The sequence below is a fragment of the Bicyclus anynana genome, chromosome 2 (genome assembly GCF_947172395.1).
Source record: "Bicyclus anynana chromosome 2, ilBicAnyn1.1, whole genome shotgun sequence".
Taxonomy (NCBI): domain Eukaryota; kingdom Metazoa; phylum Arthropoda; class Insecta; order Lepidoptera; family Nymphalidae; genus Bicyclus; species Bicyclus anynana.
The window spans coordinates 16602359-16630357 of record NC_069084.1 but is presented as its reverse complement, the minus strand read 5'-3'; the positions used below and the strand labels follow the sequence as shown (position 1 = coordinate 16630357).

General features: G+C 36.2%; 3 protein-coding genes across 3 annotated transcripts; 1 reads left to right on the top strand and 2 right to left on the bottom strand.

Moving 5' to 3' along the window:
• Positions 1–460: 460 nt before the first annotated feature.
• LOC128199297 (uncharacterized) lies at positions 461–5982 on the bottom strand. Its single transcript, XM_052888256.1, has 2 exons — positions 5341–5982; positions 461–615 (listed from the first exon to the last, which is right to left on the bottom strand). Exons 1-2 carry the CDS (start codon positions 5556–5558, stop codon positions 510–512), a joined length of 324 nt encoding a protein of 107 aa, XP_052744216.1. The 5' UTR covers positions 5559–5982; the 3' UTR covers positions 461–509.
• On the top strand, positions 2779–9365 carry LOC112050254 (coiled-coil domain-containing protein 102A). Its single transcript, XM_024088476.2, has 2 exons — positions 2779–3015; positions 6003–9365. Exon 2 carries the CDS (start codon positions 6020–6022, stop codon positions 7157–7159), a length of 1140 nt encoding a protein of 379 aa, XP_023944244.2. The 5' UTR covers positions 2779–3015; positions 6003–6019; the 3' UTR covers positions 7160–9365.
• Positions 9366–13618: 4253 nt separating this feature from the next.
• LOC112050253 (uncharacterized) lies at positions 13619–25572 on the bottom strand. Its single transcript, XM_024088475.2, has 8 exons — positions 24933–25572; positions 24474–24627; positions 23786–23879; positions 22057–22300; positions 20931–21065; positions 18261–18383; positions 15428–15551; positions 13619–14663 (listed from the first exon to the last, which is right to left on the bottom strand). Exons 1-8 carry the CDS (start codon positions 24937–24939, stop codon positions 13874–13876), a joined length of 1671 nt encoding a protein of 556 aa, XP_023944243.2. The 5' UTR covers positions 24940–25572; the 3' UTR covers positions 13619–13873.
• Positions 25573–27999: the final 2427 nt, after the last annotated feature.

The window sequence follows — 27999 nt, the reverse complement described above, 5'->3', positions numbered from 1 at the left end:
ACACATCGCATCAAACGGATTTTTTAATTATACGCTTCTTAGTAAATCTATACTAATATTATAAAACTGAAGAGTTAGTTTGTTTGTTTGAAATTTGAACGCGCTAATCTCAGGAACTACTGGTCGGATTTGAAAAATTCTTTCAGTGTTAGATAGCCCATTTATCGAGGAAGGCTATAGGCTACATTTTATCCCCGTATTCCTACGGGAACGGGAACCACGCGGGTGAAACCGCGTGGCGTTACTAGTCATAGATGTGAATTATTGCGATCCGTACGATGCGGATCAGTGGGACGCACTTGTATGACTTTCTATAATTTTAAAAGAATACTACGATAGGTTTGATGCCTGTCAGTCGCCTATCAACTCGTGTGGTTTACTCTGCTCAGCAAATATATTAATATAAAAATATTAAAGATCCAAATACTTTATTAACAGTATCTAATATGCGTAAGGTGACTAATAAAATTCATATTATAATAAGAATTGCATTATAATCCATTTTTGTTTTATTTCGATTTCATTTGCTGATTGTCTTTCAAGCCTTCTTTTGGTACTGATTGAAATAAACCTTTTCTAGCCATTTCGTCTCCCCAGTCCTCAAATTCTGCCCTTCTGCAAAAAGAAAGTTTATTAAGAAATAAACGTGTTAATTATGATGGCCTCCGTGGCGTAGTGGTAAGCGCAGTATATTTACATAGTTAAGGTAGTAGTGCTCTATGCCACGCTAACGTTTGTTGATACAAATGGTATAAGTAAAATGTATAGATTTCGACTAGTTTGATTATAAGTATAGATTAATGCCTGGTACACACGGCAACCACGGCAACGAAAAAACTGCACAAAAGGACACATTAAGTGGATGTCAAGAAGATGCATGCGTGACGTTTGTTTTTTATTAACCGACTTCCAAAAAGGAGGAGGTTCTACGTTCGGCTGTATGTATGTTTTTTTTTTTTTTTTTTTATGTATGTCCATCAATAATTCCGTCAATTATGGACCGATTTTGAAAATTCTTTTTTTGTTTTGTAGGGTTTACTTCCAGGGTAGTCCCATTTTTTTCATGTCAGGATCTGATGATGGCATCCTGGAGAAATTGAGGGGAACTTTCGAAAGTTGTAGAGACGGCTAGTACGTTTGTTAGTGTTTCCATAAGGTATTTTAAACCACTACAACTTTATGAAGGTTTGGAGTTGGTCTGATGATGGAGCCGAAACACAGACGATGGAACTCGTCAAGGATTTACAGCAGTCACCTTTTGTTTGGCCTTGATTAATTTGTATTGATGAGTACTTTCCCCCTCTATGGATTGTGACTGTATTAAGGGTCTGGTGATGAAGACGACGGATAGTGAAGAGAACTCCTTGACGGTTCACAGTAGCTACCTTGTGTTTGGACTTGATACATTTGTATTGATGAGAACTTACCACCTAGATGGATTGTGACTGTATTAAGGGTCTGGTGATGAAGACGAGGGACAATGAAGAGAACTCCTCGACGGTTCACAGTAGCTACCGTGTGTTTGGACTTGATAAATTTGTATTGATGAGAACTTTCCACCTAGAAGGATTGTGACTGTATTAAGGGTCTGGTGATGAAGACGAGGGACAGTGAAGAGAACTCCTCGACGGTTCACAGTAGCTACCTTGTGTTTGGACTTGATAAATTTGTATTGATGAGAACTTTCCACCTAGATGTATTGCGACTGTATTAAGGGTCTGGTGATGAAGACGAAGCACAGTGAAGAGAACTCCTCGACGGTTCACAGTAGCTACCTTGTGTTTGGACTTGATAATTTTGTATTGATAAGAACTTTCCACTTAGATAGGTTGTGACACACGCAGTGGGTATGCTAACACTAAAAATAAAAAAATAAAAATTTTAATAAAAAAAATTCAACCGACTTCCAACTCAAAAAATAACTTTAACTAAAAAGCAAAAAATAACATCCTACCTATGTGCTACCTTCTGATCAGTTTGAAGGCGGTGCCAAGCCAGTGTCGTGTTATAATTGAAGCTGTTTCTGGAATAAACACAGAAATTTTGTAGTTTAAACGTATTTAATTAAAACATCACTGGCTTGGCACCGCCCTCAAACTGATCAGAAGGTAGCACATAGGTAGGATGTTATTTTTTGCTTTTTAGTTAAAGTTATTTTTTGAGTTGGAAGTCGGTTGAATTTTTTTTATTAAAATTTTTATGGACGGCTTCACTACGCGGCTTGTAAAGACTCATTCTGGATATTCTCTATTCTGTTATCTTCATAATCTAAGGCCTAGTTCGGCCTACTTTAGTATTTTAGTCGAGTACGAACATTTTTTGGATTTACCGCCCAAAATTGTTCGACTCGACGACTGGACTAAAATATTAAATTAATTCGAACTAGGCGTACGCGTAACATTAAGTTACAGTATAACTTTAAGTTTTTGTCCACTCGGAACTTAGACCATTAATAATTATTAATGGACCATTAATAATTAATTAATCATATAATAATAATATAATAAATTAATTAATAGTTATTAATGGTCTAAGACTCGGAAGCTCGTCAAAAAGTAGAAGGTTGAAAGGTGAAGGTGAACTGCAAAATACAAGTATCTATTAATCTGTGACTGCAAAATTATCGGTTCGGTCGGTACTAATATTCTGATTATTACTCTTTGTTGGTCCATAGATAAAGAACTATTGCGTAATGCACAGATTACTTCATTAGGTAGTCTGTGGTCTGTCTGTGTGCGAGAGTTGGACTTAGACAAATGTCAAATGAAGTTGAATTGGCATTTGGATTTAAAATAATTTTAATCGATTCATTCGTTAATCGATATCGAATTCGATTCATCATACTCATTCGCATTTAATTTCGAAAAAAAATCGTGATCGTGAAATGAAATCGAAAGAAATTCCAAATTCAGTAATGTAAAATATTTACAAATTAAATTAGCTGATACAAGAGTGATTATTGTGAGTGAGACTGGAGAAGAATATTTCGTACGTTCGTGTGATGTTCTAAACGGGGTATGTTGCATTTCAAAATACATTCTCTCAAAACATTTTCAGGGGCTTTATGTAAACAAATGTTTGCAGTAATTTTCTTTGTTTTATTGTCTTATCACCACTTTTTTGATAATTATACATGAAACATTTAGACTAAAATATGATTAAAGAATTAGAATTGGTAAACAGAATTGTCAATAGGTATTTTAGTCAATAAACCAAGATTAACGTGCCGGAAGATTAGCAAGATTTCGAACGCTAGCCCTGTAAAGCTGGATTTTGTAATGATTCATCAAGCAGCTTCATAATTACTCTTGATGAGAGGGGAGGATTGTGGAGTTAAAAGAGGGAGGTTTAGTAATAGGAGTAAACCGTCTTTGCACACTTTAAAAGTACTGTCATGTTGTTGTCTTAGGTTTGAGCTTCAAATAATATAATTCTATAATACATCAATACAATAATATAATTCAGTAATATATAATACAATAATATAATTCTATACAACATCCTATCCTAAGAATATGACAAGAGGAAGACAAGATTTTTGATGACCTCTCTGACATGATTTTCTACCTGAGCTGAGATTGAAACCCTCCTGGGTTTCAATCCCAGGTCAGGTTAATTTAGGATTTTATAATTTCAAAATTGGCTCTAGTCTAGTCTGGTAAGCTTTGGGCATGACTGGTTACCAGGAGTGTTAGGGAGCTCCGTAACCGTAACTATTGGACATCCGATATAAAAAATTATCTGTAACCGTAACCAAATCCAAAATAAAAGTATCGGATAATATCAGATAGAGACGGAGCGTGGCAAGTTGTTCTAATTGGCTACTCCCAGCCAATTGCCACGCTTCATTCAGCGGACACATTGTTTGCTTTCTTCTGTTGTTGTCATAAACAACTTACTATAAAACTTGTTACATTCACTAATAGTTTGACAAATTGAAACGAAAGTGTTGTGTTACAGAATTTATTGAATTCCTTAAAATTTTCTTTCTTAAAATCTATAACCGAAATTATTATAAAAATTTGAATAAATAATATATATAATAATTTGTCTCCTATGCTACCCTAACATAGAACTAGAGATCATTCAGGGAAGCAGTGGGCATTTTTTTTGCAAAAAAAAATTTTATTTATAAAATGTCCTCCAGCAGGGCTAGCACGGGCAAGGGAGAAATTTATCCACGGGGAGAGGATAAAACGTTTATCCCCCACACTCGTTTTATCCACTCACCGCGCATGGGCACGTCGGTGGATATAATATCCCCGGTGGATAAACGGAGGGAAAGACTTGTCAACCCATTTGTATATATCTTATAAATTGGCATTAGGTATATTAATAGTCCGAAATAAACGTAAATTTGATAATATTTGGTTTTTTTGTGCATATTATTTATCTGTTTTCTGTTGGCATTGTTTTGTTTGGTGATTGTTTTTTGCGGTGGTTTGTAGTAGGTATCTATAGTATCTATCATACTAGCGGACCCGGTCAAGCTTCGTTTTGACATAAGTGCACTTGTTCTCTATCCCTACTCTACCCTTCTTTACCTCTACCCCTACCCTACCCCTGCCCTACCCCTACCCTACCCCTACCCTACCCCTGCCCTACCCCTACCCTACCCCTGCCCTACCCTACCCCTACCCTACCCCACCCCTACCCCAACCCTACCCCGCCCCTAACCTATTTTTTATATTATTGTTGAATAAAACAATTAGTTTTCCATCAATTCCATTTACAATGTTATAGAGAATTTAGCGGTTAGGACTGTATCTTATCATCATAGTTAAATGCGTAAATATTTAAATAAGCACCAGTTCAAGTTTTGAGAGACTGTCCAGCCAGCTTATTTTTTTATTAATGTTCATTAGAGTATAAAAATTACAGATTGCCTGGAGGACATTTTATAAATAAAATTTTTTTTTGCAAAAAAAATGCCCACTGCTTCCCTGAATGATCTCTAGTTCTATGTTAGGGTAGCATAGGAGACAAAAGTGACTTTCAACTTGCCTCAAATACCTACCCAAAAATGTCCACCAGCTCTAGGACATCTGAAGCGAAGTAAGCCATTGCTGACGAGCACTCAGAGAGGTGATGACTCACAGTAAGCTTGTCCTGCAGCGAGGCGTTTTCGTTATGTGTCTGAGGCATTATAATGAGTTTTGACCCAAGACGTCAGTTGCAGTTATTAACCATTTTTTAACAACAGTGGTAGTTAAGAAATTTAATATCATCCTAAGCAGCCTAATTGGAACACTGTGGTGGGTCTAAGCTTTACTATATAGAGGGTGGTCCTATTAAAATAGGTGGATAATGATGGTGATTCAATTAGAAATCAATACTTACGCATAAAAATCTCTGTAAGCAGCTTTTCTCGGTACCCCAATGAAAAAATAGACACAGGTACCACCTACAGCACATAGAAGCATAGCCTCCCACAGCGTTCTGACAGTTTGCGCATGATGTAGACATCTCATAACCGGCTTGACATAGCAAGGTTGGGGTGGCGGCGGGGGAGGGCACACTTGTGGGCAGACCTCCGGGCTGGGTGGGGGACAGCTCATACTGAAAATGAAACATCATTTTCTTCCCATTAGCCTTATTTTTTTTTTTTAAGGTGTTCAGGTGTGACCATTGGCTAAAGGGCAGAAATTCCATATCTTTTCGATTTCAGTCTTATCTGAGTAACCATCCCTTCCCTATGAGGGAGGCTTGGCTAAAAGTGGACCATTGAAAATGTGTGGTTAGTCTTTGTGGTTTTACAGAACAAAGTCCTGGGTCAGGTTATAAAATATGGAGCTTTGTTTCTTCCTAGAAATTCACAGTGATAATTCTTAGCCTGGAGTTGGGAAGTTGGTGGTGTAACAACCATCCATGTGGTGGTACTGTTTATATCTACTATACTCAATCTTTTTTTATTATCTGCTGTCAGTGTATCACCAGAATCTTGTTTCACAATTATAATATTAAGAAAATTGCATTGATGAAATCTTTATCTTTGGTTCCAGTGCCCTATAAATGAAACATGGCGCAGAGTTCACAAGGAGGCAGCCACCGACGCAGTCGCGACCACGATGCGAGTTCGATGCGATACACGAACACGGACTGGGAAGCGAAGGAAGCGCTCTACCAACGTGAACTCGACGAGGCGAGAGCTCGCGCCACGCAAATGGAAAAAACCATGCGCTGGTGGTCAGATTGCACGTCGAACTGGAGAGATAAATGGACCAAGGTACGTAACGAACGAAACAAAGCCAGGGACGAAGCCAAACAGTTCAAGAACAAAGTTGACGCCCTAACTAAAGAAGTGGCAGTATTAAAAACTGAGAAAGGTGATCTAGATCAACAGTTGGTAGAGCTGAAAAAAGATAACGAAAAACTGTTGAGCATAGGTGAGAGTAGAATAGTTTCAGGTGATTTAACTGCAGAAGACAGCGTAGAGTTGAGGAGAAAAGGTATAGGTTATGTTTCACCTAATGAACCGTCTATGAGGCAGAGAGCTTCTCTTGATTCTCACAAATTTGCAAACGTAGACAATGTCCTCGCAAATAAATTAGGTGAACTGCGACTGAGGTTAGACGAAGCGTGTAAAAGTTTGCAAAGTGAAAAGGATCAGAAAGCCTTTCTGCTGACGAAAATAGAATCTCTCACAGCTGAACTGCACAACACTAAAATTGAGTTAACACACAACGATAGGACTCTAGGCTCAGATTCTAGTCACAGCGAAGTGGAGAGGTTGCAAAACGAATTGCAGGACGAAATAGCTGCGAAGCAAGTCTTGGAAGAGAAAATAGCAGAGTACAAAATGGAAGTGGAGCGGCTCAAATCGGAGAACAACATTCAGTGGAGCAAACGGGAGCTTTTAGAAACTGAAAATATAGCGATATTGCGAGAGAATAAGAAACTGTACAGTCAAGTTTGTGAACTGAGAGAACAAATACACAAACTGAACAGAATATCAGACGGAAGTGCGTATGGGGTGCCTTTCAACGATCTCAACAGATTGGACTCCAATGTCTTGTACGTTAGGAAAACCAGCGTAAGTCCCCGGTCTCACGAATCCAGTAACGGTTCGTCGGAAGCCAATTTAGCGCATTACGAAACTAAAACGAACACGTCGGGCGAAGACGACGAATTAGCGATAGTGGAACGAAATGAAAATTGAGAACTTACCTTGAGAGAAAACAGGATGAAATCTGTTAAAAATTTCGTAGACTTTCTCGTCACAAATATCGTGATCACAAATAAATGACGTTAATGTCAAGTTATTTTAAAAAATTAAGTAAAAATTAAAAAGTTTAGCGAGTGACACAAATAGTCTAGTGTCCAGTTACAATATATTAGCATTCACGACAACAAAGTACAAATTGGATGTTGCGATTTATAATTTTATATTATTTCGCAGTTTTTATTGATTTTATTCCATTTGTAACATTCCGCAGATATATTAAGCCTTTAAAAAAAAAATCAGTACCTAAAATTTTGCAATTTATCATGGAATTGTTCAATTGATTTTAGTTTACAAATTTGTATATATCCCTAATTTTATTTCATTAAAAAAAAAATGTATTGAGATCTAATCTATTAATATTATATTTTGTACCTAAGCCTAAATTTCCAGGGTATTTATGAAATTAGCAAAAACATTGTTATGTTTTCGAAAATATAAACAGTTTCAATTAATGTTTAGAAATTTAACATTCTCTCCATAGCCATTAACTGTAGGCTAGATAATAAAATATATAAATTGTCTTTCATGTTCATAAATGTTTCTCGAGTAGTCCGAATCTTGGTTTCAAAGTTTAACATAATTTTTTATATTTTAAATCTAAAAATATCAGCTGTTGATATTTTATTGCTAAATTGTGATCAACCAATCAGCATAAGACTAGTTGGACAATTTACTGAATCAGCCTTCATTAGACAATGCAAAAAAAGCCTCTAAAGAACTAATATTCGTCGGTATTATTCGGTAGTCTTCCAACAGCTACGGCCATTCCGCGTCGTGCAGCCGTAGTTTTAAGAAAGCTACGGCCAGACTGCCGCGTCCAGCCGTAGTTTTTCGAAAGCTAACGCCAGACCGCAGTTTTCCAAAAGCTACAGCCAGACCACGGCGTCCAGCCGTAGTATTCCGATAGCCACGGCCAGACCGCGGCATCCAGCCGTAGTTTTCCGATAGCCACGGTCAGACCGCGGCGTAGTTTTCTGATAGTCAGCTTACATCGTAGCACCGCGGTCGCAGGAGCCACGATTTGGTCGTAACCTTACGGAATTTTTGAATCGCTCAATGGTATTTTTGAATCACTTGGTGAAATTATAATGTAAACATATACTTATTTACAGAGAAGGACTTTATCCTCCAAAAGGCACCAAGTCAGTAAATAGTCCAACAGGCCTTGTTTAAGTACCTACCTTGTGTCTGTTTCTCATAATATTATACCTACTTATTGGTGACTAGAATTCAAAGTATTTTTAGATTTCCTTGGTTCAAATTAAACATTATTCTGTATAATTAAATGTTAGAGGTTGTTAACAATTGTGATAGTGTAGTTTTAATGTGCATGCAATGTGTAGATTTAGAATATTGAAAAAGAAGAAGAATAAAAAAAATGTGTTTGTCAGCTCCGACGCACAAATTGATATTACTCTTTCAGATCGACTATCTAAATTGGTTTATGTTGCCCAATATGAACGTCTCAATACCTACGCCTGAAATGTGAATGGTGCGCAACCGAGGAGCAGCAAACCGCGGCGTGCGCGCCCGTACGCATATGCGCGCTGTTGGCGGCAGCTCACGGTGAAAGGTGCGCAGAATAGGTTGCGCACAAAAAAGTAACGCTGTCATTCGATTTCGTTGAATTTTACTGCCCATGTTTTTCATACTGTAGGTATATATGAAAAATCGATTCTTAAGGAGTAAACTCCTAACATACGACATAAACATAAAATAACTCGACTCACCTTCTGGAAAATAATGTTTACGGTTAGAGATTTTTTTACATCATTTTCTGATCTGTTTAATACATAATAATAATTTATAATGTAATAACAGTATGGTGATATTATTTTCACAATAAATTTAAGTTTAATTTAGTTTTAGTTAGTGAAATAAATTATGTAAGGCCTAACGGACACCAAACAAAAAAAATGTATTCATAGACATGTATATTTTTTAATGTTAAGGATCTATTTATTTAGCTTGACTTGCCTGATTTAATTTAAAATTTTTAGAATCAATGTTTTATATTATCTATTTTAGTAAGACTCCTATTATAAAAATATCGTCTTCGCCTGCGAAATATTATAGTCATAATACACTATGAAACTAACTAATCTATAATTAAAAAGCTAATACCAGAATTGTAAAAAAATAAAGCCTTATTTATTCGGATCAAAATTTACGATAAGAGCACCCTCACCTCACGTACAATTGTAAGTTGGTTGAGTAAATCGCAGACTAAACTACTAAATGAGACGCGCGGAGAGCGTCAACCAAATTCGAGAGAACAGCTGATTTTACTTACGTAACCGGTGGGCGGTGACCCTGGTCTTAGAGTGGGTTGGCACTAAATCAAATCAAAATTCATTTCGAATAAGCTAGTATACAAGCACTTTTGAAACGTCCAGTAGCGTTCCGGTACGGGGAACCGAAAGCGATTTTTGTCCTCCTCCTAACAAATTAGCCTGCTTCCATTTTAGACTACATTATCACTTCCCTACTTTGAAAGAATAAAAAATAAAGTTCGATAGTTGGCCAACATATAATTGGATGTGTGCACTCGCTCTTAGACTATTCAACAGTTGTCCAAATGGAAACCGGATCCTATTATGAGGGTAGTACATAAAGAATCTGATTTAGTAAGACTGAAATGTCTTTGGCCTTTGCAGCAACTTTTTTGATGAATTCCATGAAATAGCTCTAAACATTAATCTATATAGTTTTTGCATCATATATATATATTTCATATTGGTTTTATGGATCAATATTATCAGTGGTGTATCTATGGGGGGGCTTCATGGCCATGACCAGCATACAAATTTCGAATTGGCCCCGGGCGGCAAAATCCACTATATTATTATAGTTACCCAATTATCAAAAACTTGCAAAACATTCCTGTTTGTGGACAGTGGAAATGTAAAATAAACTAATGACTATATTTTCATGCAATACTTGTTTTAGTAAATTGTAACAATTTTTACTAATTGAGACTAATTGATATTTTTTTATAATCCTGGTAGATATAGATTTATATAGATACTTAATAATACTTGAACAAATCTTGAATTTGCCTTAAATAGTCTCTATCTTAATTTTGCCGTTTCACTGTCTTCTAAATAAGCAGAATTGTGCACATACTGTTTCAATAGCATTATTTGCGGTAAAATAAAGATATAGAATGAAAAGAAGTAATTTTATTAAAGTAATAATTCCTGTCCCAAAAAGTATTTCAATAGCATCACCTAGTGGCGTAACTATAGGGTGGATTTGCTGACAATATAGTTTATATTATTGACTAGCGGTTGCCTGCAACTTCGTTACCGTGAAATTAAATTTTTCATAAATCCCATGGAAATGTGATGGAAAAATCCATGACCCATGGATTTTCTTTCAACTGTCACAGACTTCGAAAACCTATAGGAACCAATAAATAAAACAATCATAATTATTTACATTGTTACACAATTTATTTACAATTTTCATAACGAAGTTTTTTGGAGTATGAAAAATATAGAGATTGTATTTATGATACCATTACACGGCTGCATTAGAATTAAATACATGACGTCATCTTTACCCAAAGTAACGTATACAACCATTTTAAAAATAGAAATTAGAAATAATAAATAAAACAGATATTGACAGTTACAAAATAAATAGTTTTAACAGACTCAGAAGTGGATTATAAAAATAAGAAAACCAACGTCGAGCAAAAGGTTCATAACATTTGTCAGAACAACTTTAACAAATTAAACTGTAACCAAAATAATACCCTAGAATGGCAGAGAATGACCTTGAGTGGAGTCACGCACTTGTGAACGTTGTGTGTAGTTAAAAGCGCCCTTTCCAGTTAACCAACACTCCACTTTTTCACTCAGAAAGAAAGAAAGAAAAGAAAGAAAATTATTTTATTTGGACACACACACACATAATACACAAAAGACAACAAATACCTAAAACAAAAGACAGAAATTTTAAAAATATAGTAAACTAATAATTTAAAGATATTAAACTAATGATTAAATTAAATCCAAAAAAAAAAAAAAATGATGTGTGTGGTACCAAAATGTACTCAAGTCACTCTCCCCGCGTATCCCAAGTACCCCATAAAGAATTACACAACAAAAAATGTGGATGGCTCGAACGCCACGAGCACACTGAATCGGTACCCCTCTCTATCTCCTCACTCTTTACGGAAACAAGTCGCGACACCTGACGTCATATCCAGACTACTATTTCCTACAGTAGGTTAATAAAAAGATGTGAGATGTGACGATGACTCAGTGGATATACAGGAACATATTTACGCCATAATTTGTAAGTATTTGCCACATATAGTGACAAGTGATGACTAAACATTGATTACTTGCAATAACATTGGCACAGTTTTTAGGGTTCCGTAGTCACCAAGGAACCATTACTGTATGCTCAGCTCATTGCGGCATTTGGACACATCCTAACACTGGCTGTGAATATTTTATCTCATGTCTAGACCATAAAGCAGGATTTATATTTGTATGACGTGTGGTGACGCATCAGAACAAAATTGGTATCATACATTTTTTATGGCACCGTTTACACATATGTGTTGTGACATGTCGTGATGGCTTCTGATGTGCCGCATACAAAATGTATGATACCGATTCTGTTCTGATGCGTCACGACACGACACGTCCGACAAATATAAATCCGGCTTAATCCGATCAACTGCTAAGTATGTTATTTCAGGCTCAGCACAGTCATGATGTAGCGTCCTTCCAGGAGAATGTATAAAGTACTAGCTGACGCCGCGCAGTTTCACCCGCGTGGTTCCCGTTCCCGTCGGAATACGGGGATAATATGTAGCCTATAGCCTTCCTCGACAAATGAGCTATATAACACTGAAAGAATTTTTCAAATCGGATCAGTAGTTCCTGAGATTAGCGCGTTCAATCATACAAACAAATAAACTCTACAGCTTTATAATATTAGTATAGATTTCAATTAAAATGGAAGCGCTGAAGTATATCAATTAACTGGGCTGCAGAACCCCAGAGTTGAATACCGTTTGTCCAATTGTCCATACTGGTTTTATGACACATTTAGCTTGTTTTCTAGCTTAGACTCAGGGGTATGAGGTCTGAGTTTTATAGGTTTAGTGAGGATTTTCTTCCAATAAGACTATAGTTTTCCTTTTATTTCGGCTTGGTCTCGTTTCGCCTTAATGTAATAGCTCTAGTTAATTTTAGTTATCGTATTCAGACCTAACATGAGACCAAATGACAAATAAATAGACAAAAGTCAATCAACTATCGGAGATATTGTTATCACTTTCATGGCGTCGTGACATAATAAAAATTTTATAAAAAAAATACAACCGACTTGAAAACCTAGTACCCACTAAACTAAAAAGCGAAAAATATATATAAATAACCTATATATGTGGAAAGTTCTCATTAATACAAATTAAACAAGCTCAAACACAAGGTAACTGCTATAAATCGCCGAGGAGTTCCCTCGTCTGTTTTATGGCTCCATCATCAGATCGATTTTAAACCTTCATGAAATTGTAGTGCTTAAAAGTATTAAATGGAAAAGTTTTCGAACACACTAAACACTCATATAATTTTCGAAAGTTCCCCTCAATTTCTCCAGGATTCCATCATCAGATCTTGACATGATGGCAATGGGACCAAATGGCGACTATACCGTTTCAAACAAAAAAAGAATTTTTGAAATCGGTAGAGGCGTCTTTGAGTAATCGGTGTACATACATAAAAAAAAAAACCGGCCGAATTAAGAACCTCCTCTTTTTTGAAGTCGGTTAAAAAGAGATAGGACTGGGGCTACTCCGCAGCCATTAATCGAAATTTTGTCTATTTCTTATCACGAGTTATCTTTGGTTGCATGCTAGGCGTACAGAAAACCTATGTATTGTACGGTTGTTTGGTGGGATACATCAATCTCCTATTTAAGAAGTGGTTGCACAATCGGCAATAAAAAAACGTCCCCACTCAATGAGTGCCAAACACAACTTCTTGGCACTCAATTCAAGTAGTGGCATTTGCAAATTCAACCTTAAATTAAATTCTTAAGGTTGAATTTGGGATTTTATTGAATATTGAACTAAATTTAAAGGCCTTGTATAATTTTCTTTACCAATAATTCTAAAGCTGTCAAAACAAAAAGGGCCAGTTATTAAGTGAAGTTTTCTACATGATTGTGCATCCTTTTATTATATGAGGTCAATGGTGGGATAAGATGGTCTCGTCTAGTTTCAAAGGTGGTCAATTTCCCTTTTTCAGTGTAAATGTTAAGTGGCTTGATTTAGTTGCACTGGCTTTAATTTTCCATTTTTGACGTGACAACGTCTTATAATTCGATGGAGCCGGCTGCGGCTTGCCAACTTTTTTACAAGAAATAAAGTATATTCTGGTCTATGAAGATTTATTAAACAGTATTTTAGAAAACATTATCTTTTGAAAAAACCATTCCGTCAGTATTTTCGAACCCGACTTTACAGACAACCGATTTTTTTTAAGCCAGGTTTTATTAATGTGTTCTTGTTGATTTAAAGAAGCTTAATGATGATTGGAACATTATTGATTTGTGCCTTTTTTTGGGTCGTTTTAAGCGCTTTAAAGGAATCTATTACACAATGTTACCACAGCAAAAAAATATTTATTTTTCATTTTCGAAGTTGGCGACAGGCAACATTCCCATTCTTCTAAACTTTGACTTCATGTCTCGTCGGACAAGTTCCCTCTTTTCTTTTTTCCTCACTGGCAATAATTTTTCCTCTGATTTTTCATCTTTACGCTGCCGTTTTCTGTATGTTTTATGTACTATTCTTGCCGCTGAAATAACCAGTGACTCGTCGTCTGTGCTAGAACTTTCATATGTATTGGTTTTAGTTTTAGTTTTTGTTTTGGTTTTTTTAACAGTTTTTGATTTGGCTGTTCCATTAGTTTTTGATTTTGCTGCCACACCAGTTTTTGATTTGGCTGTATTATTAGATTTTGATTTGACTGTTTTATCAGATTTTGATTTGGCTGTATCATCAGATTTTGAATTGGCTGTTTCATCAGTTTTAGTTTTTAGATCGGAATAATCTATAATTTCGATTTCTATGTCGTTCCCCAAATCACCTGGTTTCAGTATTAGTGGTAAGTTTGTTGGGTTTACTTCTATATCTTGGTTCTCGGTTTGGGGTTCGATTTCTCGTTCTGTCGTTTCATCTTCTTTATGGAACTCATCTATATCCAAGTCGTCATCATTGTCTGAATTGTCGGAACTGCCTGAGCTATTGACAAAGTTTCCTTTGAGTATTCTTTTTCTAGACAATATGTTCCTCGGTTTCACTTTTTTCTTTTTTGGTGACGTGGTGACCGGTTTGGTGTGATTGTCAGTTTTTATTTTTCCAGTCGGTCTCTTTAGATCCTTCTTTTTCGGGCTGGTTATTATTTTATTTCTGAAAAATAAAAAATATATCTATTTAAATTTATATCACTAATATTAAAGGCGAAAGTTTGTGTGTGTGTATGTTTGTTCCTCCTTTACGCTGCGGCTACTGAAGCGATTTGGCTGAAATTTGGAATGGAAATAGATTTCACTCTGGATTAACACATAGGCTACTTTTCATCCCGGAAAAAAAAAATGGTTCCCGCGGGATTTGTGAAAAACTGAATTCCACGCGGACGTTGGCTAGTATACAGGGTGCTCGGGAGTAATTCACATAACTCTAGGGTTATATTCTTTAAGGAAAATTAATTAAAAATGTCTAAGGAACATGTGTTCTAAAATGAATATTTTCGGAGTAAAAAATATTTCTTTTGTAGGTAAATAGATCTTAAATTGTGTCCCTTATATTATGACCTAGCCAAACTTATTCATTGATAAATATCATGAAGTAGCTTACTAATGAAGTGCGAAGTGCCAGTTGCAATATTTCGTCGATATCAATATTCTTACGATTACGTATTTTAAAATGCAAGGATAGTTAAAGGCGTGTGTATGTAACACACCACAGGAGGATGAAATCCACACCCCTTTCGGTTTCTACACGACGTCGTAGCGGAAAGCTAAATCGCTTGGCGGTACGTCTTAGTCGGTAGGGTGGTAACTAGCCACGGCCGAAGCCAGCCAAAATTTTTTTGTTTTTTTTTGTTGTTGAATTTGAGTTTCCAATAAAAGGTAATTGGTCTGCGGCTGATAATAATGAAACAATAGCAATACCTGTCATCTACACAAGTGAGATGGTTCATAGGGCCGACTGAGTTCTTCATAGCTCTATCCTTTATGGCTTGCACTCTGTTCGAACGATCCTCTGTGCCGTTCATTTCGTTTTCTGATGACGAATCTATAACAACATCATACTTTATTTAAATGTAGCACATTTACAGCCAGTTTCTTCATGTAAAGCTAAAGTAACAGTAAAAATAGTAAGTAGTAAAGAAGACTTTATTTTTCCGTGATTCAAAGATTCTAGATCAAGAAAGATCAAAAGTGACGTTCTTACCGTCACTTTTGCTTTATGACGTTACTTTGATTGTTACTTACGATGAAGAAACTGGCCGTTAGGGACGAAATATATTTGCATTCCATTAATTTTGTGCGAGTGCCGTGTCCATAGGGGATGATGACTAGGTTTGATTATATTGATTACTAGCGGACGCCCGCGACTTCGTCCGCGTGAAAGTCGTTGTAAACTTTCAACTACCCCTATCCTACCCTACCCTACCTCTACTCTACCCTATCCCTACCCTACTACTACCCTACCCCTACCCTACCCTACCCCTACCCTACACTACTCCTACCCTACCCTACCCTACCCTACCCCTACCCTACTCATTAAGGTTGCAGTTCTTTATTTATTCCCCCCCCCCCTCCCGCGAGACGCATCGAGCGCGGCAACCGTTACACAAAAATAATCCTTAAAGCATGAATTAGTATTCACGCGCGATGGCTTAGCGTATTTCTTGAATAACTTTGGTGTTTCTTTACCGATTTTTATGATTCTTTTTTTATTGAATAGGTAATAATGTTACCTTTTTTAGTTAGGGATGAGTGTTATAAACTCAAGAGTAGACAAATGTAATTAGAAAGCTCCGAACTACTAAGCTATCGGGAGTTACACGTGTTATTGTGAGTCAACCATAAAAGGTAGACATACATATGCTGTTGTGTTTTTATAGATAATTTTAAGGAGAACATTTCCGTGATACATGATTTCCATGTAGCTTTAACCATTAAGGCTGTACACGCGACGGAAGCTTAAAAAATTGAGTAACTTCTCCCGTTTTCTCAACATTTCTCTTCACTGCTCTGCTCCTATTGATCATAGCGTAATGAAAAGTATACTATAACCTGCCCAAGAGTATGTAGAATATTTGTACCAAGTTTCATTAAAATCCGTCCAGTAGTTTTTGTTTCTATAAAGAACATACAGACAGACAGACAGACAGACAGACAGACAGATAAAAATTTTACTGATTGCATTTTTGGCATCAGTATCGATCACTAATCACCCCCTGATAGTTAATTTGGAAATATATTTCATGTACAGAATTGACCTCTCTACAGATTTATTATAAGTATAGATAGATTATGATACATTCGGGTAAATAAGGTTATGTAATGTATCAATTTACTAATGTATACATAAAAAGCAAAGATTCTCTGGATATTTGCAAAATAAAGAAGATTATAAAATTTCAAAATCTATTAAAAATCTTTTATCGAATTTAGAAAACGCAATAAATTTTAACTTGATTTATTTAGAAAACGGCTCTTTCAGTGTGAAACTGGATAAAATTCCATGGACCCCCGCTTACGAACCGTGAACCCCAATTTTGTCACGCCAATGTAGAACCCTGTTGAGACTCCTGTGGACCCTTGGGTGTCCATCTGGACCACTTTGGGAACCAATGATTTAGACTGTGATATTCCTCAAGGAATTGTCATTTAATAAAAAAGTAAATGGGGATGATGACTAGGTTTGAATATATTGATTATTATGATACATTCGGCTAAATAAGGTCAATGTTAACTAACTTATACATAAAAAGCAAAGATTGTTTGGATATTTGCAAAATAAATAAGATTATAAAAGTTCAAAATCTATTAAAAATCTTTTATCGTAATTAGATGAAAATTCATACAGTTTTAGCTTCCTTACATTAAAAGTGACATTTTTAAATAAATGAACTATAAACAAAAACACACAAATAACAAAGATATTAGTTATTTTGTTTGAACGGCCATACAAATGTAACGATCGAATTAATGACGTCGTAGGTACATAAGTACCTACGACGTCATTAATTCGTACCATTTTGTATGGGGCGTATTTCAGGTATCCGCGGCAGCGTCTCAAATCTGACCCTTTAAATCCCTGTAGCTCCGAAAGTAATGATCGCAGATACCCTGTTCCTTTTACAAAATTGCTTTACTATTAGCATACTCTTAATTTATATACAATTTAAGAAACTGTCCCAAATTCACCATGTTGTAGGATTAAGGACGTCCTTGACAGTTAAGTACCACTCCCTGCCTAGCCAAATTTGGTAAGATCTTATTAGAGCAGCTTTGGATACCCGTTCTAATATAGAACTAGCTGCAGTCTTAGAGAGGCCAAGGTCTTTAAGCAAGTCATAGAGAGATTTTGCTGGTAGTCCTCTCGCACCTACTTCTACGACGTACAGACTAACGACATAGCTATTTATTAGGTCCTAATATTATTCAGTTTTATACTGTGGACCACATAATTCGGAATTTTAGTCTCCCATGATATTGTCGGATATGTGTAGGTAGGATGCATCGCATCAATCGGATATTAGCATTTTTCGTATAGAATGTTATACAAGTACGTCCACTGATCCGCATCGTACGGATCGTATCAAACAGATTTTGTGTACCGTAAAATTCAAAATCCATTTAATGCGATGCGTCCGATACGATGCGAAAATGTGGACGCCTACCTTTAGTTTAGACTGTGACTGTGTGTGTGATCATCCGATCATACGATGTTCCAGTCAAGGAGTTGTCATTTAATGAAAAAGTAAATTACCGTTGATGACTTCAGGCTCGCTGTCTTCGGCGACGCCGCTGACCAGTTTCCGCAGCGACGCGTTGAGGTCGACGGCCAGGTTGCTGTTGATGTACTGCAGGCTCGGCATGCTGGCCGCGTCGCCTGACACAAAGCGCCAACTTCACTCCGTGCACAGAGTACTGATCATACAGAGTCTTTACAAGCTTTTTGACGGCCTCCGTGGCGCAGTGGTATGCGCGGTGGATTTACAAAACGGAGGTCCTGGGTTCGATCCCCGGCTGGGCAGATTGTGATTTTCTTAATTCGTCCAGGTTTGGCTTTGGCCGTGGCTAGTCACCACCCTACCGGCAAAGACGTACCGCTAAGCGATTTAGCGTTCCGGTACGATGCCGTGTAGAAACCGAAAGGGGTGTGGATTTTCATCCTCCTCCTAACAAGTTAGCCCGCTTCCATCTTAGACTGCATCATCACTTACCATCAGGTGAGATTGTAGTCAAGGGCTAACTTGTAAAGAATAAAAAAAAAGCACAGTAGTGAAGCTGGTGAAACCCATAAAATCCATACTTGATTTTTTTAAAGAAATTCATTGTGAATTTGTGACCGTAATTTACATGTATAGCAAAATTAATTGTTAGGTCTTCATCTAATAAGAATGGTGACCCTAATTTGGAGATGGTTCAAAAAAGACTTACGAATGAAACACCTACTTACGAAAAATTTAATAACTGGAAGAAGAAGAAGAAAGAATTATAATGTACAAATGGCGGTCTTATCGCTAAAGAGCGATTTCTTCCAGACAACCACTGTGGAAGAGAAAAAAGAAGTGGAGAAAAGAACAACAAGCGCATTCACTTACGGATGGTGTTTTTTAAAAAAATATCTCCCATGTTTACTCCTCATACTCATTGTTCAACATCACAGTAGTTGGAAATTAAATTACCGGGTAAAAGCATCTCCCCTAACATCCAAAGTTGTAGCATTTTGTACCTACATTTAATTTTCAAATAAAATAAAACATTGAATACTGTACCGAGTTATGTTATTTTCTCGCAATCGTAGTGAAAAGTATTGTGTAAAACGTGGGGCTAAACCCATTATAAACTCTGTTTCTATTTAGGCGAAACTCGCGCTCGTGCCCTAAAAATACCTCGTTTAAAATGGGTTTTTTTTAGCCCCTTGTATAACAATGTACTATATCCTACACACATACGTTCGACGTTGTTGTCAATAGAGAATTCAAAACCTGTCAGCTATGGACCTGTATTAAATCTTCCCAGGAAAAGTCTAATCCCATATTAACTAATACCGCTTGCGCCAAAAAATATAAAATTCTTTTACACTTAGGATAAAGATGTTACAATACAGACGGGTACATTATCGGTTCGTTATCTTTAGTAAAACTAGTTTTAAAATTTTACCCTTTGAAAATGTTAATTGTATTAAAATTGACACAAATGATAAAAGTGTCGCTTACTATAATTTGTCGGTCATTATGTCTATTTGTACCTCCCCCAGTGCAGTTCCTAGCGGATTTTTTATACACCTTTAGAGGAAAATGGCTTTGGTCCAGCTCTGACGGCCTCCGTGGCGCAGTGGTATGCTCGGTGGTTTTACAAATCGGAGGTCCTAAGTTCAATCCCCGGCTGGGAAGTTGAGTTTTTCTTAATTGGTCCAGGTCTGGCTGGTGGGAGGCGTCGGCCGTGGCTGGTTACCATCCTACCGGCAAAGACGTACCGCCAAGCGATTTAGCATTCTAGCACAATGCCTAATAACTCTAACGTTCATAGAAACTCTGATAAAAATATATATATATAATAATGTAAAAATAAGTATTATAAGTATTAGCTAAGAACCCATGAACCCCATGACCTTCGTAATTTTATAAAAGTTTGTGAGCTCATGATCCTACTATAGATGAGATGGCAACCCTTCGTCTTCGCCTTTTGAGGGTCTGGATCCTTAAAACCTGCTACTTTCCCAAGTCACCATGGTCCAAATTCCATAATTGGCAAAGGGCATGTGCCAAAATTGGCCTTTATTATTTATAATTCATAAGCAGGTCAATAGTATTTTTTACGGATAGAAGATACAAATTGCTGTTGAGAAAATAATTTTCAGAATTTCACCATTCCACAAAGTCTACAAATTAGTAGAAGTGTTCAAAACAGCCAATTAATTAATTTAAAAAAATGCGGGTTCAAAAAATATTTTTATTTTGTGTTTTAAGCCCTATATTTTATGTTCTTTTAAGATAAAAATAATTTGTTCTGCTTAGTTGACACTTGGATAAAAAATTGGGACATATCCTTTTAGCTTTTATAAAAAGACGAAGGACTGGGGTTCACTGCTCAGACCAATTATTGTATAGGACCTGCCTCGCTAGACATTACTTTTCTGTCAAAGTATATGATCAAAGATTTAATGCGATTATAAAAACTGTCCCTATAGAATCGATCTTTAATAGTTGTAATCGTGTTCGTCGGTTAAAGAGCTCCGTAAAAATACCTTTTTGTGCAATTGAGTTGTGTAAAAAACGGGCAAAAACCGTACTTTAGTATAAAATATATACCAAATCTAAGCCCATTTTCTTCAGAAAATGACAGACAATTTTGTTCGTGACTGTGAGTGCGATACAGGTCCATCTATAATTGGTCTGAGGGTTCACTGGCTCTCTGTCTATATTGTTACCAACGAGTGCCTTCTTGGCGAGGAGGTACTGTCGTGTGACGGAGCCGAGGTCCCGGATGTGGTCGAGCTCCTCGTTCTGTCGGTAGAACACGCCCATGGGCCGCACGCCGCGTTTGTCTAAACTGAACGTGAAACCTGCAAGTGCAATCTTCCTTAATGCATGTTATATAGAACCATATCACTTGGTATTTCAAGTTCACAATATTAGTACTTGCATATTTAGTTAAATGTTATGTGAGTTTGAATATATTGATTTTATGAGACATTCGGGTAAGACGTACCGCCAAGCGATTTAGCGTTTCGGTACGATGCCGTGTAGAAACCGAAAGGGGTGTGGATTTTCATCCTCCTCCTAACAAGTTAGCCCGCTTCCATCTTAGACTGCATCATCACTTACCATCAGGTGAGATTGTAGTCAAGGGCTAACTTGTAAAGAATAAAAAAAAAAGCTTTTTGTCTGGATATTTGCTAAATAAATAAGATTATAAAATTACAAAATCTATTAAAAACCTTTTATCGTAATTAGATGACAGTTCATATAGTTTTAGCTTCCTTACATTATACGTGACTCTTTTCAATACATGAATTATAAACATTCCACCACATGGTACTGCATCCACTTGACCAGCACCTCGCCCAGTATATACAGTATGTCGAGCCTGCGCTCGCGCCGCGCCACCATCTCGATCCGGGTCACTGTCCTCACCTCACCAGGCCCAGACAATCCTATAGACAGATTGTACCTTCCAAAATACTTCCTGATGACCATCTCCATCCCCCGGGCCCGTTCCACCACCGGGTACTGCGTCCACTTGACCAGCACCTCGCCCAGTATGTACAGTATGTCGAGCCTGTGCTCGCGACGCGCCACCATCTCGATCCTGGTCACTGTCCTCACCTCACCAGGCCCAGAAAATCCTATAGACAGATAGTACCTTCCAAATACTTCCTGATGACCATCTCCATCCCCCGGGCCCGTTCCACCACCGGGTACTGCGTCCACTTGACCAGCACCTCGCCCAGTATGTACAGTATGTCGAGCCTGTGCTCGCGACGCGCCACCATCTCGATCCTGGTCACTGTCCTCACCTCACCAGGCCCAGACTATCCTATAAACAGATCGTACCTTCCAAATACTTCCTGATGACCATCTCCATCCCCCGGGGCCGTTCCACCACATGGTACTGCGTCCACTTGACCAGCACCTCGCCCAGTATGTACAGTATGTCGAGCCTGCGCTCGCGCCGCGCCACCATTTCGATCCTGGTCACCGCCCGCACGTCAGCGGGCACCAGCGTCAGATACGCGAAGCCGCTGAATGGCTGCAGGTGTAGCAGGCTGTACACAAGAAATAGCCCTGCTACAGACTCCTGCAAACGGTTGCATTTATCAATAACTGGGTATCATCATTATCAGACTATTCGAATGGCCCACTACAGAGCAAGGTCTATATGGAGCTTAGACCACATCTACCCCTGCCAATCTGTTTCAATGCGGATTGGCGGGCTTAGGGTGATAATAATCAATTCATTAACAACAACTATTACGATACCACAGGCGATTCGACGCTTGAAAAGACGGCAAATTCTTGATTGAAAGCCACATATGACATACATATATATGGCTTCAGGGAGATTTGGCGGTTAGAAGCAAGCTTCTCCCGCTGGGGAAGGTTGCTTCTAACCGCCAAATCTCCCTACAACTCCTCTGCTCATAGTCTATCGACTGATTGCAAGAGATCAATAAAACAAAAAAAAAAAACAACTATTACTAGAAGATCCAAGTAAGGTAGTTGACTCATAGCAAATTAATACAAACAATATTGATTATTGTTTATTTTAAATTTGTTTAAATTAACCCAGGATCTCGTGATCAAAAACCACATCGTTATTTATAGTGTAGTTGCAACACAGCTGAATTGTGCAACTTCCCACCAAGATTCCAACTCTTTGGAATCCAGGAACAGGATCCAAAGCCAACGCGTGGGCAACAAGCTAAGGAACTGTAGCCAAAAAATCTAGTTAGTGGATCATAATAGTTGTAAATGGTCAATGTGATACAGGGAGAGGGACCTCTTGAAGACCAAACCAAGGCAGAGTTGCTACCTCAAGAAAAAGAGCCCAATCCATATAGGCTAACTACTAGACTTTCAAGTCAGTTATTATCATTATTAAAGAAAAGCTATCATTTTCTATGGTGACATTTATTTATAAGTATGTAACAGTATACATATTAAAATTTAATATGTATACTTTTACAATATTTAATATTGTACAAAATTCAAAATTCAAAATTCATTTATTTCAAGAAGGCTCAGTTTACAAGCACTTTTGACACGTCAGTTGACTATTTGTAAAGATTCTACCACCGGTTCGGAAGGCAGGTTCTGCTGAGAAGATACCGGTAAGAAACTCAACAGTTGCTCTTTTGAATAAGTCATACAGTATTATAATTTACATTTGATAACAATTAAATTACAATTTCTTATAGTTTTATTTCCTGTGTGAAGGTGGAAGCTGATCCAATGGCCTCCAAGCACCTTTGTCGTTAAGGAACTCATCAATAGTGTAGTAACCTCGACTAAGTAAATGTTTTTTAACACATTGCTTAAAGTTGTGCATTGGCAAGTCCATCACAGTCTTGGGGATCTGGGGGTACCGTACGTACATACCAGTTTCACCCACATAGTTCACATTCCTGTGACAAAACAGGGAGTCTATGCCACACATAAATAATGTAGCTTTCAAGTGGTAGAAGGATATTCAAAATCAGTTCAATAGATTTAGAGATTAACTCCTACAAAACATAAAAACTTTACCTCTTTATAATATTAGTATAGTTATAGATTTTTGTACCTGAAAATAGCTTGTATCTTTAACCATGTAACGTTTAGCTGTGTTAACCAATTCCTCTGATAACTCAGCTATTTCTGCACTTGAAGTCCTGCCCCTGAAATTAATAGGAATTTTTCAAAAATTATTCAAAATAATGAAAAATAAATAAAAATTAAAAAGAAACAAAACACCACAGTAAAAATAAACAAAAATAAGAAAAATTAAACAAAAAACGAATGGCATGTACAGAAATAGCTTATAGACCAGGGTAGGCGAACCAATGGCACGCGACACAATATTTTGGGCACGTCGCCGATCATAAAACATGTGTAAAGTAGGTATTTGACATAAATTATTTGTCATCTAACCTGCAGCAACAGAAGTCACACTAATTTTACAATAATTTAATTTATGCGTGTAATAAAAACATTCCAAAATGTACCTCTTTTGTTTACTTTATTTCATAAAGAGTTTTGATAGTATTTATTATTGTTATTCTCCAAATAATCAGAAAGTCAAAATTATTTGATGGCACGCCAATGACCCCATTAAACATTTTTTAGAAAAAATGGCACGTTGATGCATAAAGGTTCGCCTACCCTGTTATAGACCTTCTTAACAAAATAACAATTACAATAATTATAAAATAAAAAAATAGCATTGAGCTGAATATAGGTTGATAACAACATGATTGTATGGATGTACTCACAGATAGAGCAAATCAAAGTTCATTGCCTTCCATATCTTGGAGAACTCCTGAAAGTCTAATGTTGGAACTTGCAGGCACCTGTGCACCAGCTCATCACAGTCACTGGCGAATCCATCCGCTATGTTCACTTGATACAGTTGAATGTTAGAGTAACCTACAACAAATTAAAACAAAACTCGATTTAATTTAAGTATAAATTTGAACCCAGATCGTCAGGTCGTCACGGCAGAGAGAAGATAATGTAATGGTTATAGGTTGCTTTGCCGGGTCTTCTGATCCCCTACAACATTTTTTTTAAAAAGAGGAATATACCTAACCTAAAAATATTTTTTATATCAATAAAAAACTAGAAAACTTACGGCAAAAAAATGGAATATCTAAATACAAATGTTGGCAATCTAGTAATAGATTAAAATAGACATAAAAATAAAATTGTATATAAAATAAAGAGTAACTTACGCGGCATTTTTCGAATACAAGTTATTCAAGTTATTGTTCACTTATCCTAACAGTTTAATTAGTTACTTCATACTTGTAGAAGCATAACTCCATCATAACTCTGTAATAAATATATTAGAATATCTAATGTTGATATTTTTTATCAACTTGATGAACAAAGTTTATTTAAAATACAAAATTCGAAATTTTGCCAAATTCTGTTCAGCTGATATTGTCACTGCGCTCTTTCAAATTTTCAATAGGTATGGACGATACAAAACATATATAGATATTAAATCTATATATTGCAGTAATATCAAAATCTATATATCAAAACATTCGGCATCTATATATTTTCTGAAACACTATATTGCCGATGTGACTGAATCGGGCAAATCGTACATGAATCGGATTCAAACCATGTATTCGGCCAAACCCTATATTACAAGTCAAAATGAAACTTATGTCTCAAATCTTAAGGCACTAATTAATTCATTCCAAAAGCAAAACGCGATTCAGCAAAACACTATATTTTTTTAATACAAGTCAATATGAAACTTATGAGTCACTACATAAGGTACTAATTCAATCATTCCAAAACGCGATTCCGAAAAACACTATATTTTTTTAAATACAAGTCAATATAGTACTTATCATAAATGCATAAGGTTTCAATTGTAGTACAACAAAATGAATGACATATTATGACATTGAAAAAAGAAGTACGTCAAAATAATGCAGGGTCTACTTATAGCAGGTATTTTCAATTTTCTACCATTATAGTTACGAACTATTGTTTTAATACTCAAATAGATGGCATCACAATTCACATGTAAATATCATTCATTGTAGTTTATGTTTCTTTAAACAGATGGCGGAACGAAGAAAATAAAAGAATTATATAATAAATTAATAATCTTTTATTAATTTATAAAAATAAAAACTAATATGATTTAAATTGTATATTATATTCATCCAATACAACAAAATGTATGCAAAGTTTAAATAAAACATGAAAAAAGAAGTATGTCGATTATTTTCTTAAACCATCGTTTTATTTAACTAAGAGTTGGATTACCCAAATACTCAAATAGATGGCATCGCATGTATCTTCATTATAGTTTATGTTGTTGTAAGCAGATATCCGAACGAAGGAAGTTAAATAATTATATAGGTATTGTTGTGTTGTATTAATTTGTAATAATAAATTACCTACATACAAAAGGAAAAAAACCTATAACGTAATGCATTTTTTTTGCAAACCAAAACAAATGAACATGTTATTCAAAGGATGGCGAAAAACAATAGGTTCCTTTGGCGCAAACACAGATGGCGCCAAGAAAAAAAAACAAAATTAAAATAAAAAGGGGAAATATAAACCTTTAAAAAAATTGACAATCGCCATAAAACTTGAAAAATGTAACCTCAAGTAAATTGTTATTGTATTGCCTCCGAATCAACTAAATCGAGCACATGCTACGTGAATTTGATTCGCTCTCGTACTATCTATTCGGCAAAACACTAGATTACAAGTTAATTTGGTACTTATTACAAACACCTGTAAATTGCTTATTATATTTTGATTGATAAGTAGACAGGTATACCAAAAAAAAAGAAGTAGAGTTAGAACAACCGATTGTAATTTGTTTAAAATTACAATTATTTTAAAAGGAAATTAATTCTATAAAATAATGTTTTTTATATTAAACAAACAACAAGTAAAATCAAGTAAATTTTATAGTACTTAATGTTGTGTAACCATCGCATCAAAAAAACAATAAAAATAATTGTGCGCGCTCTACACTCGAGGCGATAGCGCTATGAATGAACTGCTACTGTAGTCTGTAGAGCCCGTTCGCAGGCTTCGCGGCTTGTTAATTATTTTCAAAGTCTTCCGTGAATTCGAAGACAACCGTATTGTATTCCATTTTTTTGACGACCTCCGTGGCGCAGTGGTAGGCGTGGTGGATTTACAAGACAAGATTTTTCTTGGTCTTGGTCCAGGTCTGGCTGATGTGAGACTTCGGCCGTGGCTAGTTACCACCCTACCGGCAAAGACATACCGCCAAGCGAATTAGCGTTCCGGTACGATGTCGGATTTTCATCCTGCTCCTAAGAAGTTAACCCGCTTCCATCTAAGATTGCATCATTACTGGTGAGATTGTAGTCAAGGGCCTGTAGAGAAAAATAAAATCCTCCGATGTAACTGAATCGAGCAAATCGTACTTGAATCGGATTCGCTCTCAAACTATGTATTTTCGGCCAAACCCTATATTACAAGTCAATATGAAACTTAAATCTCATTACATAGAGCACTAATTAATTTATTCCAAAACGCGATTCAGCAAAACACTATATTTTTTTCAATACAAGTCAATATGGTACTTATAACAGAGAAATAAGATTTAAATTGTAATACAACAAAATGTATGCAAAGGTAATGTCATCAAAAAAAGAGGTACGTCGAATTAATGCAGGGTCAACTTTTATGAGATATTTTCAATTTATCACCATTATATTTACGAACTATTGTTTTAATACCCTAAAAGATGGCATCACAGGTAAATATCATTCACTGTAGTTTATGTTTCTTTAAACAGATGGCGCAACGAAGAAAATAAAGGAATTATATTATCAATTAAGTATTCTTGTAAATATAAATTACAATGTTAACATGTTATTAATAGATGGCGTTAATGGCGCGAACCAATTTGTTCCTTGGCGCAAACATAGATGGCGCAAAGAAAAAAAAACTTTAATTCGTAAATAAAGAAGTCGGTTAATTAAATAAATAAATATATAACAAATTAATTAAATAATCATTAAATAAATTAATATAAAAAAGGGGAAATATATAAACCCTTAAAAAACTTAACCTCAAGTACATAATCTGTGCCTCAAGTAAATTATAAATGTATTGCCATAATCTCACCAGAGCGATAAGGAAGTGACATGAATTCAGTAATACAAGATAGATTCAAACTAATGTATGTTTCAGAAAACATATAGTCTTAGAAAATATATAGTTTCAAAAAATATATAGTTTCAGAATCCGATATTCAATATCAATATATAGTTTCGATTTGAT